We start from the raw sequence: 19,196 nt of genomic DNA, 5'->3' as shown, positions 1-19,196 counted from the left end.
TTTACACTCACAAACGATGGTATTTGTGTGCCAAGCTGTCACACCTGGGTGCTACAGAGGAACATTGGTGTGGAAAAACTCCCCATTCCTGCGTGAGAGTTTGCGTAGTCCGGAGGTGTAAAGAAGGCCTTTTGCAGAAACCAACCTGCTACTGAGCAGGCCCAAAGTAAACCCTTGTGTACCCATTGAAAAGCATCTGTTGGCATGGCGGTTAATCTGTGAGGCAGCAGACCTAGAGGATGCATTTGTGGAACTGCTCAGCCTCGTTAGGAAGGAGTTCGAGCCTCTGTCTCACCAGTTTCCAGGCAGGTGGAGTGCTGAAGGAGAGGCCATATGTGGGCCCTGGATGTCTGCACAATCACTCTACACCAAAACCTAACCATGTTGGGCATCCTAGCGAGGGATGCAGGCACCACTCCTCGTTTGAGTAAAGGCACGAATTATGCTAACTCCCCTGTGCAGGATATTTCAGAGACCTCTGGCAGTGGCATCGCTTGTTCTACCTACGAGAGGGAAGCTGTGGAGAGCATTCCATGTGCACCACCGTTCAGTCATTCATCCTGCCTTCTCAGTAGAGGACTCTGTGCACATCCAGTCATTGGCCTCCTTGACTGAGACTGCCAGCACTCTATCCTGAAAAGTACAGCTGCTCTGCTGGGAAGTGTACAGCCGTTCCGAAAAGGAGCTATTGCAGTGCTCAGTTATGTAAGTACTGCCCCCGTCTCTAGGATCAGCTGCTGTTCTCCCTAGTGACAAATCGTGCGTTACTCTAAGACAGCCAAAAGAGACGCCCCGTGACTCGAACACCATGCCACTGTGAAATACTACCCCAGCACATAACGGCCGCACTGCTAGTGTGCAGATGAACGGTCAATAAGAATTTTGTGCCAGAAAATAGATCAGTACCCGAATTAGTGCTATTGTGTGCCAGGTGCAGTCGTCATATGCCATGTTAAGTTTAGTATACGTTGCTGCTAAATATTCCATGATGTTGCTTACAATATAAAGCATAGTATTAATAGTGCGCGAAGTGCGCAATATTCTGAGGGCTAAAGTCGCACTTGAGCCATAGTACGTCCTCTTGGGTATCCCGACCGGTGTGAATATCCCGCGGGCCAAACTTCTGTTTAGCAACTTTGGTTTGGTGGTTCCATAGAGGCCCAGTGCCAGTCCTGGGGTGCCGGAGGTCTGGTCACTACGAGAATGGAGGAACGTTGGATATGTGTACGGCCGCAGAGAAGGTTACACATGCGAGCAGAGGGTGTCCCGAAAGTTCTGTAAAGAATGGGCCGTCGGGAGGGAGTTGAGCTAGGCCTTGTTGAAAATGGAGCGGGGCCTTGACTGCTTATTGCCAGCAATGATTTCAGTAGCGCTTCTTTCCGTGACGTTCAATATGAGACTGTACACTGGGCTACTACACCGTGCGTTCCTCTCCATACGGGTTAATACTGTCGGATTGCGAGGATGCAACCGGTTGTTAGTGGGATCAACAAAGCAAAAATAAAAAGACATTTAAACAAAAAATTCAAAAACAATATGAAGCATAATTTGCCTGTCTGCCAGGCTGCTGCGCACTCAAGCTGGAGTATTGGGTAAAACATCCCATCCCTTAAGAGGTGATAACTGAGGCAAATGTAGTCCAGAAGTGCGGTGCATAGGAGCGGGCAGCTTGCTGCACCATGCACTGATTTCTACAGGTTGCAGCTCTCACAGGTTCAGTCCTCGGTGATTGAATAATACATCAAAGACTGCCTTGACTGCCGTTTGTAAAACACCACTGCTATGGTCACATGTGGACTCCGGCATGGTAGCAGTCTTTTTACATGCATGCGGTGCATGTGGCATTTACTCGGTGTGTACGTAAGGCGTCCGTGACAAACCATTATCCTCATTTTAAAATAGTATGATGGTGTTGCAGCTGTGTTTACATACTGTTGAAAATTTGACTTTTTTTATCCCCAGTATGCTTAGCACCATTGCCAATCACATGTGTACATTTACCTTCGGTACAGTATGTAAACGACCAGTGTCATGTCACCATCTTCATATTTTGTTTAAATACTAGTGTAGCTCTTGTGCTTTTTATGTCGGAGGTACATGTGACACAACACGTCCTCCAGTGACGGAAGCACATTAGCCGTGCAGTACCCACATGTAGCTCCATTACAAAGCCCTCCCTCCTTTGCGTCACACCCGCAGTCACCCTGAGCTCGCAGCGAGCCCAGGTCCCTTCCCACGGAGCTGGAGCTGCCAGGCCGCACGGGGCCTGCTCCAGGGTTTGAATGGCGGTCAGCTCCCCCTCGTGCACTGCACGCAAACGCAGGTGTCGGCTACAACGCACGTTCTCCTGCCTTCTCACCGGTGAACCTTCTGGTGCCCACCCCCCAACATGCCCTTCCGTTTGCTCCCGGCAATAAGTACCTACTGGCCTTCATCCCCCACTGCGCGTGGGAAAATCAAATCTTAAAGCTCATATGTCCCAGTGCCCCGCCCCCGAAGCCATATAACGGCCTCCTGCAAAATGGGTGTCTTCTGGGTGCCGGATTAAGAACAGCGCAGGGCCAGTGATGGGAATGGTCGCTTGTGCTGGGAGGGCCACGAGCCCTTTTGGTGGAAGCATCTGCTGCCTGGCAAGAATGGAGGATGGCAGCCCTTTCCATTCTGTGGGTTTGTGAAATATTCTGGCTATAGACCCTTCGACCACTTACCTCTAGGCTGTAGCATTGAGAACTTTATTTGAAAATCATTTTACACAGATGAAAGGGAAAACCAGCAATCGTATCAAACTAGTAGTCCCTAGCACTGAGAACGTCTGAAGTCCATATTTTTCAAAGGAAAGGCCTTTGCAGCGCTTCAAGGGACACACCTTTGACGGCAGCGGTCCCCTGCAGCCCCCACATTGAAGTTCATGCGAAGGATTTGGCGCCTGGCTGTTGTGTGTGGGTGACTTGCTGGAAGGAGTTCTTCATTGATCAGGAGAGATGGGACATGGGTAACGCATGAGAGAGGCTGGTGCTGTCTGCCAGCAAGGCACGGCATGCGGTGAGCTTGCACCTGTTAGTTGTATTAGTAGATCTCCCGGTAATCTAAAATATTATGGCATGCTGACAAATGTACCTCACCTTTCAGAGCCAGACTCGCTCTTTCTGAATCTTGTGAACCTTCAGCACATTTTAAAAATGAAAATACTGTAGTTTTAGATTTAACAAAAAAAGTTTGAAAGGTTTTACATTAAATTAACATGATTCAGAGGGGATGTTGAATGAGATCTAGGTTTTCTTGACACTTGAAATAAGGACATCAGATAAATCCAATCTTCAAATGTGATTAGTAGAAAAAAAGGCCTTCTGTATTCTATGAGTCACCAGGTTTCTTCAACTGGACTTGTGGTGTGCTATAACCAGTGGTGGGTGAGGAAAGCTACTGGCTCTGCATCGCTCTCCACTTACAGTAACCATTGTGGGCTGCACCACGACTACATATGTCACAATCAAAAGTAGAAACAGAAAATGTACAACTGTTTGTGTTTGTGTGTATATGTTTTTTTTGTTACCATACATGCTGTCAGTAGAGGTGTGGTATGGACAGTGGCAGTGCATGAATCCCACCGCACTTTCTCCCTTCCCACACACCACCAGTACACAAGAGGCTTCAGCCCTCCCTGCAGGCACATCTGGTCCTGTGGTGGGGTTTACACCGGTGCCACTTTCTGCTGCATGCAACAGCAAACCCTACTGAAAGCTGGCATCTTCCCCCCGTGGACTGCATTAGAATAGCTCCTTCTGTATAGGCCGCTGAACTGCCTCCTCCAGATGAAGATAATCTTATATTGTTGCTAAAATTGCTGTATGTTTAAGTGGAAGTGAAAGGCTAAGATTCGGTGACCCGCCGTTCCCTCCTCAAGCAGAAGTAATCTTTTGAAAATCCATAAATGGACTATGTGAATTCTTCCCTGTCTGTTCTTTCATTTATTTGATGGGAGGACGCACGCCCAGCTTCTTAATCCCTAAATCCTCTCCCCAGTAATTCGACATTAAAATTCTTTGCACATGAAGGCTTTTTGAAGGTTGGCGGTATAGTGATTATAGCCTTGCTGAAGCCTCCTACGTTTTTGCTAGTAGCCGAGGACAGAGCTTCCCCTGGCAGCACCTGCTCTTAGCTCTCCACAGAGGCTACTGGGGAAACCATTATTGTAGGGCCAGTCCTGTAAATGAGAACCCTTGCTCTTTTTGTTCTGATTTTGTTTTTAGTTGAAAGGGGCTGCTCATTTTTTTTAATGTTTGATAGTTTTCAGACAGTTAAGCAAGATCTTTTCCAACATCAGCAGGCATTAATACCAAACCACTAATTTCTGATTGTGCGTTGCGAAATAACACCTCAACCACCCGACAGAAAGACTAGTAAGACTTGGGGAAGGAAGTCCACTTAAGACTTGGAGGCAACAAACTAGTCCGACTGCATAGGCCTGGTGATCTTGTTCTTATAACACCATCGCTTAATCCAATTTGAATGAGTAGACCTGTTATTGCTGCTTATTTTCTTTAGTGTTGAGTGCGCCGCGAAGTTAAAGAGCACTGTCTATTATTAGACTGGAAATGGGAAGGCTTGGGTCATCCTGAGTTTTCAATATTTGCAGTTTATGAACTATTGGATATGTGCACTACATACCGTTTGAAACTGTGAAATGAGATGTGTGTGTTTCGCATGCCCATATTTCAACCTTATGTGTTTTGCCTCTTATCTTTTGCTTTGTATAATAGTTTGAACAGTTCAACAGGCTGTTTGCTATTGTTGAGAGGGGAGACTATACACAACTTGTGAGTTGATCCCTAAGGAAACAATTGCGTAATCCCCTGAAGATTAGTAATGCAGAATACATCACTTTTTAAAGCCCCCACCCTTTCCCACAAATGTGGAGTGGGAGCTAATGATTGTCAGAGCCTTTTGTCAGGGCTGGGGTTGTTTCACTCTTAATGTCAACATCGAATCAGGTTTTCGCAGTGTCCATCAGATAGACAATCTCCTCTGAACTTCATTGTATGTGAATTTGTCTTTTAAACACGAATTATGCTCTGCCAGGAAAACCTTTTACTATTAAACTGGTTGACAATCCCAGTCCAACTTAGTGTTAACAGCCCTACTTAGGTTTAATTGTAACCTGTCAAAGTTTTGCGGATTCCTATTGGACATTGTGCACCATATACTAAGGCAGCCTCTTACACTTAAGTGAAGCACCTTGTACTAATCCAGACAAATCTTATGGTGATTTTAGTTCCATTAGACAACCCTAGAAAGCTCTCTAGGTGGTAGGTGTGGAGAGCAGCCTTCAGGCTTAGTCCATGAGGAGTGTTAAGCAGCTTGTTTTACCAGATCTAATCGGGTAGTGTTGGTTAAACGGAAAAGAACCACACATTGTATATATAAAAATTTCACTAACGCATTGGTATAGCCCCTACCCGAAGATATCCGCACAAATACATAATAATCCTTCAGTTGCAAAAGTAAGTAAGCACAATACACAGTGGTCTCTGGACTCAGAAGAGCCTGGGACACAAGGAACTACCCATGGTAAGTACCCAGGAACTCCACGGAGGCTGTGTTCAGAGTGGAAACACAGCTGCTTACTCAATAGAAGTCGAAAGGAAAGTTTCAGTTTTAAAGGAGAACACTTCCCAGTGGACCCTGAAGAATCCCAGTAGAAGTCAGAAGTTTGGAAAGTCACCCCACCCATGGATACCCCAGGAACCAGGATACCTACACCAGGGAAGCCGGGTGCATAGATTGCGGAAACCGACGTAGAGCGCAATGGAGGACTTCAGTAAAGATGCCGCTGGCGAAGACTGTGCAAGAGTTCGGTGGAATCCAAGGTTGGATTCTTAAAGAGGAGAACCTGCAAGCAGAGGGTACAGAGTCTTTGCCACTTGGAGTTGACCAGGAGGCACGGAAGAATGTTGCCCATCGATAACGGAAGATGCAGGAGTGATGACGGTGACCTTGTCACTGCTGCTGTGAGGTCCAGGCGATGCTAAGACAGACAAGAAGCTGTGCACAAGCTGTCCCCCATCGGAGGTTGCAAGCCAGGGGGTCGGTGTCCGGCAAGATCACCAACAAGCCTTGGCAGCAGCAACAGACGTGGTATACGATGAAGGAGCAACGTTGAGACCAGCAAGGTCCAAGGGACTCACTAAGTGCAGGAGAGTCAGAGCAGGACCAGAGCAAGCAGGGGAGAGCACTGTAGCAGGAGAAGACCCTCAAGAGGACACACAGACCAAAGGCACAGGAATTGCAAGAGGACCTCTAGCAGTTCACAAAAGATGAAGGCCCACGATGCAGAGGATGTGGTGAGGACCAAGATCTTGGCAGGAAGAGATGCTGGAGGCTGGAGGTTCTTGTAGCCCGAAGATCTCTGGCGTGCTGAGCCAAAAAGCCCGGGAACGGCAAGTCAACGCAGTGCACAGGGGTTCGGTCTCGGCGGTTCCGATGAGGGATACTGGCCTCAAACTTGCTGAGATGACAGGTCAGGCCTCGAGGGAGTTGCAGAACCATTTCCAGTGTTGCTGAACCATTCAAAATCCATGGGACGTCGAGAGCAGCAGACCAGTCATCTTTGTTGCCGTGCCTGCAAATGCAGGGGAGTGACTCCTTTACTCCAAGGGAGATTACTTCGGTGTCCTTGATGCCCACAAGCCTGGTGAAGATCCTGCAAATAGCACCTTCACAGATGACGAAGAAGGCTTGCAGAACAGCGAGACCAGGAGCAACAGGAGTCTACCTTGATGCACTCTTGGTTCCAGGCAAAGTCCAAGTGCCCAGACGATCGAAGAGTGATGTGATTTCAGGCTTAAGTCCTATCCCATTACAAATCCGAGGATCCACCCACAGGTAAGCCCTTTGATACCTTAAGAAAGGGGGCAACTCAGCGGAGGAGGGGCTTGACAGAGGGGAGGATACTACCATTTGTCCAGTTGCTTCAGAGCTGGAGCCAAGGGCTCCTAAACTGGCTCAAACTGGAGTATGCAAGGCGAGAACCACATGCACCCTTCAAAGCAGTCTGGTTGGACTGGCAAGCACCCCCACCCCAGCCCAATACCCCTAGTCCTGTCTGGGAGGGGTTTCACACCTCCCTGTGAAAGGAAACCTATACCTTCCCCTGCTCGAGCTCAGCAGCAAGAGATCAGAATCCTGTCTATGTTCGGCAGCAGCACTAGCTTGCTCGCAGACCCTGGAAGGCTTTTACCGGAGTACTGAGGGCTTCCCGGAGGAGCTCCCTAGTGCATGGAATCATACCCCCAACACCAGTAACTGTGTTGGGGTATAATTCCAACATGTTTGATACCAAGCATGCCCAGATTCAGCGCAGCCACTATATAGTTTGCCATTGCATAATGACGCGTGGTCACTATGTATGAAAACGGCTGACCGCACTTACAAAGCCTGGATAATCAACTCACGCTTCTAATTTAACATCCTGCCTTCAGCATTGAAAGACCTGCCTTAGGGGTGACTTATAGGTTTTAAGTGTAGTGACTGTAGGTATAAGAAAACGTATCTGTTATAAGTGGTGCTAGCACTAGCTTACACAGGCTGCAATGGCAGGCCTGTAGTTTCCATTTGAGTGGTCTCTCCGGGTGGCAAAATACATTCTTCAGCCCATGGAAGACCCCTGGTGTACCAATGCCCTGGGTACCTTGGTAACATAAACCAGGGACTTGCAGGGGTACACCAGTAGCCAATTGTGGAGGTGCAGAAGTACTTCCCATGACACATTTAGGGAGGAAGCACATTGGCTGGGATCCTGGTTAGCTAGATCCCAATGAGACTAGTAAAAAAATATATATATTCTGACACCAGCAAAAAGTAGGGGTACCAATGAAAGCATATCCTACTTTCCTACAGACATAAAAATATTTTTTGAGGCCAACACTTGTCTTCTGTAGGTAATTTTTTCTTTGTGACCCTCATAGGCACCCACTCAGCTGAGGGCATTTTATTTGGAGGCAGGAAGTATGTATGTGGTATTTGTAAAACACAAACAGATATGAAAGGCGGTGGAGCACTATACTGGGTTAAGGCAAACCTCATAGTCCATAAGTGACAGGCTTGCTGATTTGTGGACTGTTAAAGCGGTGCATTTTCAAATCTTAGCTAAATAGAAGCAGTGTTAGGGAAGTACAGATAAGTACGCAGATGCTGTTCCAGATCCTTGATGCTTAGATGGAAAAGGTGTGAAGCCTTGTTTTGAAATTTTTTTTAGGCTTCTTAGTCTCGGGCTGATGCATCCTGACTGTGGGTGCGCTGAAAGCCAGCAGAGATGGTGAGCTTGTCTGCAAGTTAAGTGGGTGTGTTGGTTGGAATAGTTTTGTAAATGGCACAGCTGGTTGTGTAGATGGTGCAGGCCAGAAAAGGAGAGGTTTGGACGTTCCATCAGGATGGGGGTGATACATTTCCTCAGGCCCTAAATGAGACTTGGTGCAGCGTGTAGGATGCCCATAAGGCAAGTCAGTGTGGTGTCTGGAAGGCCACCGAGCAGGGAGTTGCCCATAGAGATTTAAGATTACACGGGCTTGAACAATAGTGCTGAACTTGCTTTTTGAAAGTATTGGTTTTACCTTCTTTAGATGAGCGAGCTGGTAACAGGCAGTCTGTCTTTTTTTGGCAATGTATTATTTGAGGGTAAGGTTGGTGTCCAAGATGAATCCAAGTGACTTAGCTTTTTGGTGGAAGTTGGGTTTCAAAGCTGTCAATGTTCATGTCATTGTATCAGGTTTTTACTGTTTCTTGTTGTTTTCGCTTCGTAGAGCTTCAGGTAGGATGGGATTTCTGCTTTGGATGAGGTGCAGGTAGTTAGTTATTGGATGTCTGAAGCAAAGGAATCTTTCAAGTAGAGTTGGACATCATCGGGATATTGGTGAATTTGGACGCTGTTGTTGATCAGTAGAGCCCCAAGGGGCTCCTTTTAGAGGTTGAAGATGAAAGGCAGTATGGAACCCTGGGGGATTTCACAGGTGATGGGTATCTTTTGGGACCTGAAAGAGCCCATCTGAACAAACCGGTGTCCGCTGGAAAGGTCGGAGGAGAGCTAGTGAAGGGCACTGCCTGTGGCATTTCCAAAGTGGAACTTTTTAAGAGCATTTTGGAACAAACGTTTATTCTTAAGGTTGTGCTTTACAGGCTTGACATGTTAGACTTGATGGTTTTAACTGTAAAAAGACAAACCTTCCCAGTGTGGGTCCAGTGAGAGGTGTGCTTTATGTACAAACATGTAGACTAGATCTTCATCCCTTGCTCTGTTTTGTGCGATGATATTAAAACCTTCTGTTATGGCTCGCTTGAATGTGTCCTCCGTAGGATCCCATTTTTTAATCAAACCCATTTCTTAAAGCATTGCACCAAAAAGTCCTCACTGAAGGAGAACCATTGCACACAGAGCTTTGGAGCGTTTGAACTTGTTTCACAAATGAAGAATTTTGGGTGTGATCTCTTCATGTAACTGGACTCCACCAGATTTTAAACTCTAATGTGCTTCTTATTCATACTTTCCCATATCTGTCTGGAAACCTTGAAATGTAACCGTGCTGTAAAGGAGATGTAAATTGCAAAAAACACAGTTGATGGACAGAATGTAGAACAATGTCATACATTCACCCCAGTACAAGGATCTGGGCCTAAATCCATCTTTGTTTTGCACTCCACACCACCCTAGGTCAGACACTGGCTATATGCAAATCAGCTCTGACCCTGTGCCCCATTGGAACAGTCCAGTCCGAACTACCAAGCCATGTCTTTCCCAGACTGGAATCAAGCATCCAAGGACCGGTTTCTGGCTATCAGCCTGGATAGCTTGACTCCAGTGGTGTGGAGAGCACGGGACTCACGTCTGAGTATACCCAGCACACACTAAGTGAAAATTGCAAAAAACACAGTTGATGGACAGAATGTAGAACAATGTCATACACCATCACCACCCCCTTTTGTACCGTAAAGGAGATGTGGCTTCGTTATTGACCAGGAGAGCCGAGTTGTAATTGAGGTCATCCACTGAGCCACACTGTTTATTCCTGGAAAACTAATTTGTTCCTAGTGCCTCACTTGTTTTGTCTGCAATGACTTTAAGAACGAAGTCAAAACAGGGGGCATTTATAATTGTGTGCTCTCCATAAGAATTCTCATCCTCGTTCTGGGCGGATCAGAGCTGCATTATATGAAGGCACAGTGTAACCCCCTCTTTTTTTCTCCTGCAGATATTAAAGAAGACAGTCTGAAGTCCCAGAAGAAAGCCATCCAGCTGTATGACACGCCCTACGAGCCTGACAGCAACGGGGTGGACTCGGACTCCGAGAGCGCGGTCAGCCAGCGCCTGCGGGAGAGCCGGCTGCCCCAGGACGACGAGAGGCCTGCGGACGAGTACGACCAGCCCTGGGAGTGGAACAAGGCGCTGCCCGCGCTGGCAGGTACAGACTAATGTCCAGTGTTTTACACATCGCAGGAAAGTGCTGCCTGACCATCGCCTTCAAAGGAGGGCTGTGCCCGTGGACGCGAACAGGATAGCTGACTGAATGACAAGAAAGCAGTCATGCGGGCCTATGCGTTTTAAACTTGCTAATATTCCCACCTGCCGGTGCTGGCACACTTCTGATATTAATTACTGAAAGAGCGCTATACAGGGAGCAGAGTCCCTGCACAGAGTCTGGCTGCTGGACACTCTTCAGGGATATGTGAATGGCAGCAACAGCTTTTCTTTTCTTTTGGTTAGTCCTCCTACTGACCCACGTCACCCGATGTTTATAGTATGTCCTAGGATGCTACTAATTATTCATACATTTCAGTAGAAGTTTGATTGAAAAAAAGAGTTCACCCAGAAGGCAAGCAATTACAATGCATTCTCCCTGGGCGGTTGTCAGTCGGGGCATAAGTCCTAAAAAAAGAAGTGGGGGGGGGACTAACCTAGTTAGGCAGTATGCACGTGACATCATGGCGCGCGACATCATGGTGCACAACATCACACATGCCATCACAGGATTTGACATCATAGAAAGTGGTATCACAATCCACGACTTTACAGGAAGTGGCATCACAAGAAGTGGCATCAGATCTAAAGCCCTCACGAATGTTTAGCAGGTCAATCGTGTACATTTGAGCGCATTTTGAGGATAATAGCACAGTAAGCTATAGAGATGAAATATGCGCGTGTTGATGTAAAGCGCTCTGTCACCCTGCATTGGACGGAGTATGGCTATACAAGAAAAAATAGTGGTACTTAAATTATTTCAACGCCTCCTCAGTGTAGTAAGCACTGTATAAATTCAATTTGCTTTCTGTAAATACTGGGAAAGACCAACACATCTGATATTCTTACAGTGCATGCGTATTTCATAAACCGGGACTGACCAAAGTGAAAAGCTGCCTCTGAAGTATGTGTGAAGTGCTAACAAGGTGTCCGCCTTTGTTTCCCCTCTGCTTCATTGCATCAGGTGTGAGGCTCCTGACTGCTCCCAGTCAAGAGACTCCAACAAAAGGAGAGGCCTGATGACCCCTCAAATTCGGCCTTTGTTATGGGCCCGGCAGGAGCCTTAAATAAGAAAGCTCTGTCCATGCTTACACCTTGTTGCAGATGGAAAGCGGACAACGTGCAGACACTGCTGAAAGTGTCCCAGTGTAATTTGTTTGGAAATTACACTGGGACAAGTTCAGCACATTATCATTGGGGCCTAAATTCTTGGCAGGGTGGACTGCATTCACCCGGTGGAAATAGTGGGTGGATGCCGTACCCCCGACTCGTGCCCTGGTCACAGTGGGGAGTGACGATCAGATTTTCTTTTTTCCAAGACAGAGTTCCTCTGTAAAGAACCAGACCTCAGGGTCTTCTGTGCAGCATGCTTTTGGGACATAGAAGTAAACTCAAAATATGCCATGTAGTTCCTGACTGCAGACATAAAGTATTTGAGGCACTGGGGTCTAGATTATATTTGCTCTTCTGGACATTATAACGAGAAGACATTACTTATTTTACTTTAAGTAAAACAGGACACATACCATGCTCCTAAAACACTAAGATAACTTGCTTTAAACTGAAACTTTCCCTCAAAATCTTTAAAATGAATTCTCTTTCTGTATGTCCACATTATCAGTTGCTATTTAAATCACTATTAGAATCCAGGGAGACTGCGATATTTTGTAGTTCTCCGTGAGCTGTTACTTATTCTCTTCTTGCTCCTTCCTTACAACATTCCCATAAGTTTGATAAGTGGTGCACTACTGCTTTGTACCTGTACCCTGTCACTCAGTTGCTCCATGTAATGCAGGATCCTTCTGTGCTAATCTAGTGTTGTATTTGATTTCTTGTTAAAACTCTTTAGCAATCAATAAATGGTAAAAGGCGCATGTCACTTCGTGTTAACTGAAACACAATAAAAACATGCAATTATTTAAGTTATTCCTTATGATTAAACAGGACTATACATGCAGGCTTCGCAGCTTGAACAAGTATTTAACAATGTGTGAGCCGTTTTGCTACTTCCCAGTGCATCTTGTGGGCTGCCATTTTCAAGCCCTGTGACCCGTGCCCCAAAAGAAATGTCTGCTGGAGACCTCCAGGACCTCCGCCTTGGCTTCAAGTGAACGGAGTCAAAACCTGATAAAAAAAAAAAAAAAAATCCATGCCCCCAGCCCAGAACACGCGAGGGGACCTAATAGCAGTCTGTGAAGATCCCACATTAGGAGCCTGTGGGGGCATGTCCTAGATGAGTAAGGCAAGAAGATACACTACATGACAAACGCCCTTCGGGATCCATTCATCTTTGTCCTGGGCCATGCAAATTCTTTAGCAGTGTGAAAGAAGAATGACTGCTTGGGTGTTGTTGGTTGGTGAACTTGACATTATTTCACAGGAGGCTGTGCTCCCAAACACCTGTTTGAATTCCCACAGTGGCGGAAGGATGATGTTCATTTGTTTTGTGACAAGGACGCGCGTGCCCTGGGGATGCATATTTCCGTCGCCCACTCTGCCTAGCTGGTAAATCGAACCCAGGTCCCATCTGAATGAGAGCAGGTGACTGCTGTGTGTTCAATCACCGCACAGGCCATTGTCCTTCCGGTCAGTTGGGATTGGTTCTCCATGGCAACATCTGTTTGGCAAAGTCTTCCAGGAAAGCCAGCAGGGTCTGCTCACTCAGTCAAGAATGATGAAGCGGAGAAGCCCTGGGAATGTTCATAGGCAAAGAAGCAACTATGGATGCTTTGTTGCTGACTGAATCCGTTACAGTTGCACATAAGAATATTATCATGAAGAGCAGTTTCTTTGCTTGCCAAAGACAGAGTTGACCGTTCCATTTGCATCTGCAGGCAACATATATTGCCGACTATCCGCTACCGACACCATGAACACTTTTGGCAGTGCGCAATCACTTGTTCCTGCAGCTTAGAGTCCAGGAAATAGACGTAAGCTTTTGTTTCGATAGCTGAGGACTAAAAGAAAGTGTCACTATGCTAACTAGGTCATCCATATCAAATCACTTGTCAAGAAGCTAGCCGATGCTTGCATGCAGCACATCCAAATGCTCAAAGAGCTCTTGTGCAAAAGTGATTTTCAGTCTGGGGCTTTATAAACCGGGAAAGAGCAATATGATACACAGAAGTTGGAGCGAGGGAGGCATATTCCAACCATGTTCTTCAGTCCTTTAACAATGCTCTCAAAGCTATAACTCTTGCATCAGGTCCTGTTTTCGAATATGAACAGCAAAAACAAAGTGAAATATATTTACTGTAAATACATTTATTTATTTAATGTACGTGAAATACATTTATCTACCATATACAGGCCTCCTGAACTAAAATATTTGATCTCATTTATATTCTTATATCCAGCCAAACTCTTTTCACATCTTTTCTCAGTTCTAGGTTAATTCATTTTTCTAACTTGACTCTAGTGTATTTGGGGCAGTGCTTGATAACTGCTTTTCGTGGAAGTTGGCATTTTTGTAGGATAATGTTTATGTTGAGTAGCTAACTTAGAAGTGGATATATTTTGTGTTCATTTTGCTGTCTTTGTCAGTGTAGGTTTTCACATGCAACCCTGTATGGCCACTTCCTTCTGAAGGTGGTAGACACAGGATTGTTTTAAGTGGGATTGTGGGTTTCTTGGCCTTTGCTTATTGGCGTAGACTTCAATTAATATTTCACAGCGAACAATCACCAAAGTGTATTTAAATTACTTCCTGCACTTCTATCTCTGCAACTTAAATGAGGCATTAGCAGTTCATCATGTGCTTTTTTTTATACTCTGCCAATGTTCAGTGTATTAAGTTATACAAAGGTAAAACCTTTTGTCTCATTCTCATGAACCCCAACTTTCACCGAATGTTAAGTCACATGGATTCAAGTTGGTCACCAAACTTGCCGTCAATTAACACGTTGCCAAAAAAACAGACACTCTGGTACCAGCTCACTTCTAAGGAAGGTGAAACTATTTCTTCTATAAGACTGCTTCAGAACTTCTGTTCAAGCCCTCGTACTCTCGTCCGGATGGTGGTAGCGCCCTCCTCCATGTCCTCTCAGGCTCCACACTGGCACCCCTTAAGGCCCTCTTACATGCAACACCACATCTCATCCAGTTTTTGAAGATCTAGACTCGCACCACTCACATCCTGATGAACCTCCATTGGCTCAATCAGACTGCAAACTAAGAAGTGTAAAAAGGAAAAAACAAGGCAGCAGTGCTATTCCATCGAGGCAGCCAGTATTTCGAGCAGCTTCTCCGTATGCATCAGGACTGCCCCAATATATCTTCAGTTTATGAAAGCGTGGACGACTCACCTCTTTAAAGAAAAATACATCATGATTCATTGACTGCCCACACACCAGCTACCTCTCCAATCACTTGTTGAGTTTATGCTAGGTTTTGACCTGCACTCTGCTCCTTTTGGCTACATTTCTGCTATTGAAAAGCCTCAAATATACTTACACTGCTAGTGACCTTCCCCATTCCATGGACGTGCAAAAAAGAATGCGTTTCTCCGTCTGTTTATGGTGAACCGCAAGAACAGATTGCACGAGGGCGATAGGAAGCTTGGCCAACTAAAGGTGAACCTTATGTGGATCATTGTAATATATATCTATCAATGGTAGCTACTGTTGTATAACTTTAAAAACTGACGGTACTAAAAACAAGCATTTGCAATGCAATAGGTCTCGCATTAGGAAAGTTTGAGCTGTTGGTATTGTAAATGACAAATTTTATATTGATCTGTTGGTTTTGAAAATACCAAAATTAATAGCTTTGTCATTTACAATGCCAATACTTTTAACTTTCGCAAATGTGACACCTATAGCATTTGTAATGCAATATGTGTTGTATTTACGTGACTTAGATGTTGAGTGCAGTGTAATTATGTGGCGTGTAATTATGTGGCACTGAGTGGTATTTGGAGTGCATGTTGCATTGAGTGCAGTGTAATTATGTGGCGTGTAATTATGTGGCACTGAGTTGTATTTGGAGTGTATGTTGCATTGAGTGCAGTGTAATTATGTGGTGTGTAATTATGTGGCACTGAGTTGTATTTGGAGTGTATGTTGCATTGAGCGCAGTCTAATCCGTAGAGTGTAATTATGTGGCGTGTAATTATGTGGCACTGAGTGGTATTTGGAGTGTATTTTGCATTGAGTGCAGTGTAATTATGTGGCACTGAGTGGTATTTGGAGTGTATGTTGCATTGAGTGCAGTGTAATTATGTGGCACTGAGTGGTATTTGGAGTGTATGTTGCATTGAGTGCAGTGTAATTATGTGGCACTGAGTGGTATTGTTTGGAGTGTATGTTGCATTGAGTGCAGTGTAATTATGTAGCATATAATTGTGGCACTGAGTGGTATTGTGTGGAGTGTGTGTTGCATAGGGTCCAAACCATGAGGCGAGCCCTCACCCCTTCCCCTAGACACTTGCTTGTTGTTTATCAACTTCATGTTACGCAATCACAATACGGCCCTCGAGCCCAGGCTCCTTCCTGCCAGTGAGATAGATCAAAAGAGACTTCTTGACCGTGCACAGACAGGCAAAGGGAAAAGAACACAACCCTTCTGAGATGCAGGTAGGTTACGTTTTAAATAAATACTATTATTGTGGCGACTCGTTACACATTTTTGCCAATACTAATATTGCATTGTGAGTACAGAATGAGTTCTCTTCCATGACCGGTGTTTTTTCCCCAGCTCCTCCTGTCTGATAAGGGTCTAGCAAGACTTCTGTGAGCACACTGCTCTCCCCGACCCTGCGCGGCTGACTGGTATCACAAGGGTCGACAGAAAGAACATTATGCACAGATTCTGCTACAAAATATATCGGCCAGAATAAAATACATACTACCAAACCAATATGACTAAGAAAACAATCTGAAAGTATGTATAGGCAATTGTATATTTATTATGCTTAATATCTACGTACCTTGAAGATTGTCAAGGTACATGTAGTTGGAGGTAAGAACAGTGCATCCATACTGGTCTTTGTATACTCGCTTACCTTCATGATATTCCGTGGCAGGATATTTAAACTCACTACTCCGTTATGAAGCTTCCCAGAGTTTATGGTGGGAACGAATCGCACTTCACCTCGCCTGCTTGCTGTTGGCTCTGAACTCACCACACACTAAGTGCCCCAGAGAGGAGGGTGGGAACGCCCCGCCTGCATGCTATTGAGTGCTGATGAATTCCTTGCGCAGTGATAGGAATACCCATCCAAGTGTGCGACAAAGACTACTGTGTTGTGGTTCAGTTTGACTATCCCTTGTCAAAGAACACAAAAATGTGTGGACCCCGAAGAATGTTTCCAGGAGAGGGGAAAAAGGCCCCAAGGTTTTACATAGGGCTGGTCCCTGCTTCCCTTTCCTGTCCTGCAGTGGAGAAATGAGGCGGGAGATTTACTCTGTTCACAAAACTGGGACCAATACAACACCATGCCTGATGACTCCGTGAGCTAAGTCAACCCTTCTTAAGAACTGCGTGTGACTCGTGGGCACCGCTTTCGATGCCGAAGGTCCAACTCAGCCTTTCATCGTTCTGAGGTAACAAACACTTTAAAGCAGCATCCCCTAGCTTGTGGGTGTGCCCTGCCCATCACGTCTTTGTGCTGCGCCCAGTCAGCAGCGGCCCCACCCACGTCCTGAAACTTGGGGGGCCTTTAAAACAGTGGGGCGACGTTCCTCCACTTTAATGGAGGAACCACCTCTGGATATTCTTATGGGGAGGAATCTGCACGAGGGTATATCAATCAGAAAACGGAAGGTGGCCTCAGCAATTACCAGTGGCGGGGATAAATTCAAGCTTTCCACCTATCACATTGGATTTTCCTGCTAATAGCACCGGCGCGCAACATCAATAGCAACAAGCACCAACTACCCGGGAAATAAAAACATTGTTGAAGTTCACAAAAGTAATCATTGATGTGAGCGGCAAATGAGAAATGAGCATTAATTAATCAATGATGCGCTGGCACCAAAAAGACGATATTCAAACGCATACCCCTAACATTATCAGGCCACCCCAAAAAATAGTAGCTCAAAGCGCCGTCGTCTTTTTTAGGGTGCCATTGAATCAACTTACAATATGTCTAACTAATTCCAACATCAATTACACAACCTAACACGCATTGGCCGCGCGAATTCGAGGGTGCCTACCGCTCTTGCCCCCAAAAGAAATCACCGCCGCAGCCCTGCTCCGTGAAAACCGGAAGTCAGGCACTTTTGGCCGAGACGGGGGTGGGGCCTGCAATCCAGCAGGAAGTCCCGCCCGCCGCCGAGGAAGCAGTGAAGCCGGCCGACTCCGACCAGCGCTGCAGAGGAGACACGGAACATGCCGAAAGAGCCCGGTGAGTGGGAGGGGAGGGTAGGGGAGGGGGGTGTACGCGTGTGTGTCTGTTTGAATGTGTCTGTGTGTGCGCGCGTGGGTCTGCGTGTGTGCGCGTGGGTCTGCGTGTGTGTATGCAGTGTGTGTGACTGTGTATGTGCGCATGCGTGACTGTGGAATGTGTTTGCGCAAGGGAATGAGACACGAGAGGGGCAAGGCGACGTGCGCGCCCACGAGGTGAAATCCGCGTATGCGCTCGTGCCCCTCTCGTGTCCACTTTCCCAAATACGGGCAACATTAGTTGTCTTCGCTGACAGCTTGCAATGCTTTCGCATTGCAAGCTAGGTCAGCTCGACCTAAAAAAAGACCTTGTTTCTGGAGACTGAGGTTCACCGTGTTTACGTAAAATGCATGTTAGAAATGGAACAGGATGTGTTCCTTTTCCAAATCTGAGAATTTTTATTTTCCTGCATGTATTAATGTGTTTAGGAATATTTAGGGCGGCAACTGCAAAAACAACAAGTGATGGACCGAATGTGGATCAATGTCACACACTCCCCCAGTCAAAAGATCTGGGCCCAAATCCATCGTTTTTTTGCACTGCACACCACCCTGGGTTAGACAATGGCGATATGCAAATCAGCTCTGACCCTGTTGCCCCATGGGAACAGTCCAGTCCGAACTACAAAAGCCATGTCCTTCCCAGAACGGGCACCTCTCATCAGCCCGGCTAGCTTGACTCCAAGTGGTGTGGAGTGCCTGGGACCCACGTCTGGGCATCCCCAGCGCACTTAGGGCGGCAACTGCAAAAACAACAAGTGATGGACCGAATGTGGATCAATGTCACACACTCCCCCAGTCAAAAGATCTGGGCCCAAATCCATCGTTTTTTTGCACTCCACACCACCCTGGGTTAGACAATGGCGATATGCAAATCAGCTCTGACCCTGTTGCCCCATGGGAACAGTCCAGTCCGAACTACAAAAGCCATGTCCTTCCCAGAACGGAATCAAGCATCCGAGGACCGGACCGGTTTCGAGGTAACACCTCTCATCAGCCCGGCTAGCTTGACTCCAAGTGGTGTGGAGTGCCTGGGACCCACGTCTGGGCATCCCCAGCGCACTTAGGGCGGCAACTGCAAAAACAACAAGTGATGGACCGAATGTGGATCAATGTCACACACTCCCCCAGTCAAAAGATCTGGGCCCAAATCCATCGTTTTTTTGCACTCCACACCACCCTGGGTTAGACAATGGCGATATGCAAATCAGCTCTGACCCTGTTGCCCCATGGGAACAGTCCAGTCCGAACTACAAAAGCCATGTCCTTCCCAGAACGGGCACCTCTCATCAGCCCGGCTAGCTTG

General features: G+C 46.3%; 1 protein-coding gene across 1 annotated transcript in view; it reads left to right on the top strand.

Annotated features, from left to right (window-relative positions):
* Positions 1–19,196, top strand: part of SHB (SH2 domain containing adaptor protein B) — a 430,643-nt gene that overhangs the window by 219,038 nt on the left and 192,409 nt on the right. Inside the window, exon 3 of the mRNA XM_086961857.1 lies at positions 10,242–10,451. Coding sequence (XP_086817983.1) covers positions 10,242–10,451 — 210 coding nt within the window. The remainder of the gene's footprint in view (positions 1–10,241; positions 10,452–19,196) is intronic.

Source organism: Lissotriton vulgaris, chromosome 3_1 (genome assembly GCF_964263255.1).
Source record: "Lissotriton vulgaris chromosome 3_1, aLisVul1.2, whole genome shotgun sequence".
Lineage (NCBI taxonomy): Eukaryota > Metazoa > Chordata > Amphibia > Caudata > Salamandridae > Lissotriton > Lissotriton vulgaris.
Note: the sequence above shows the minus strand (reverse complement) of the source record. Positions and strands in the feature narration are given on the sequence as shown.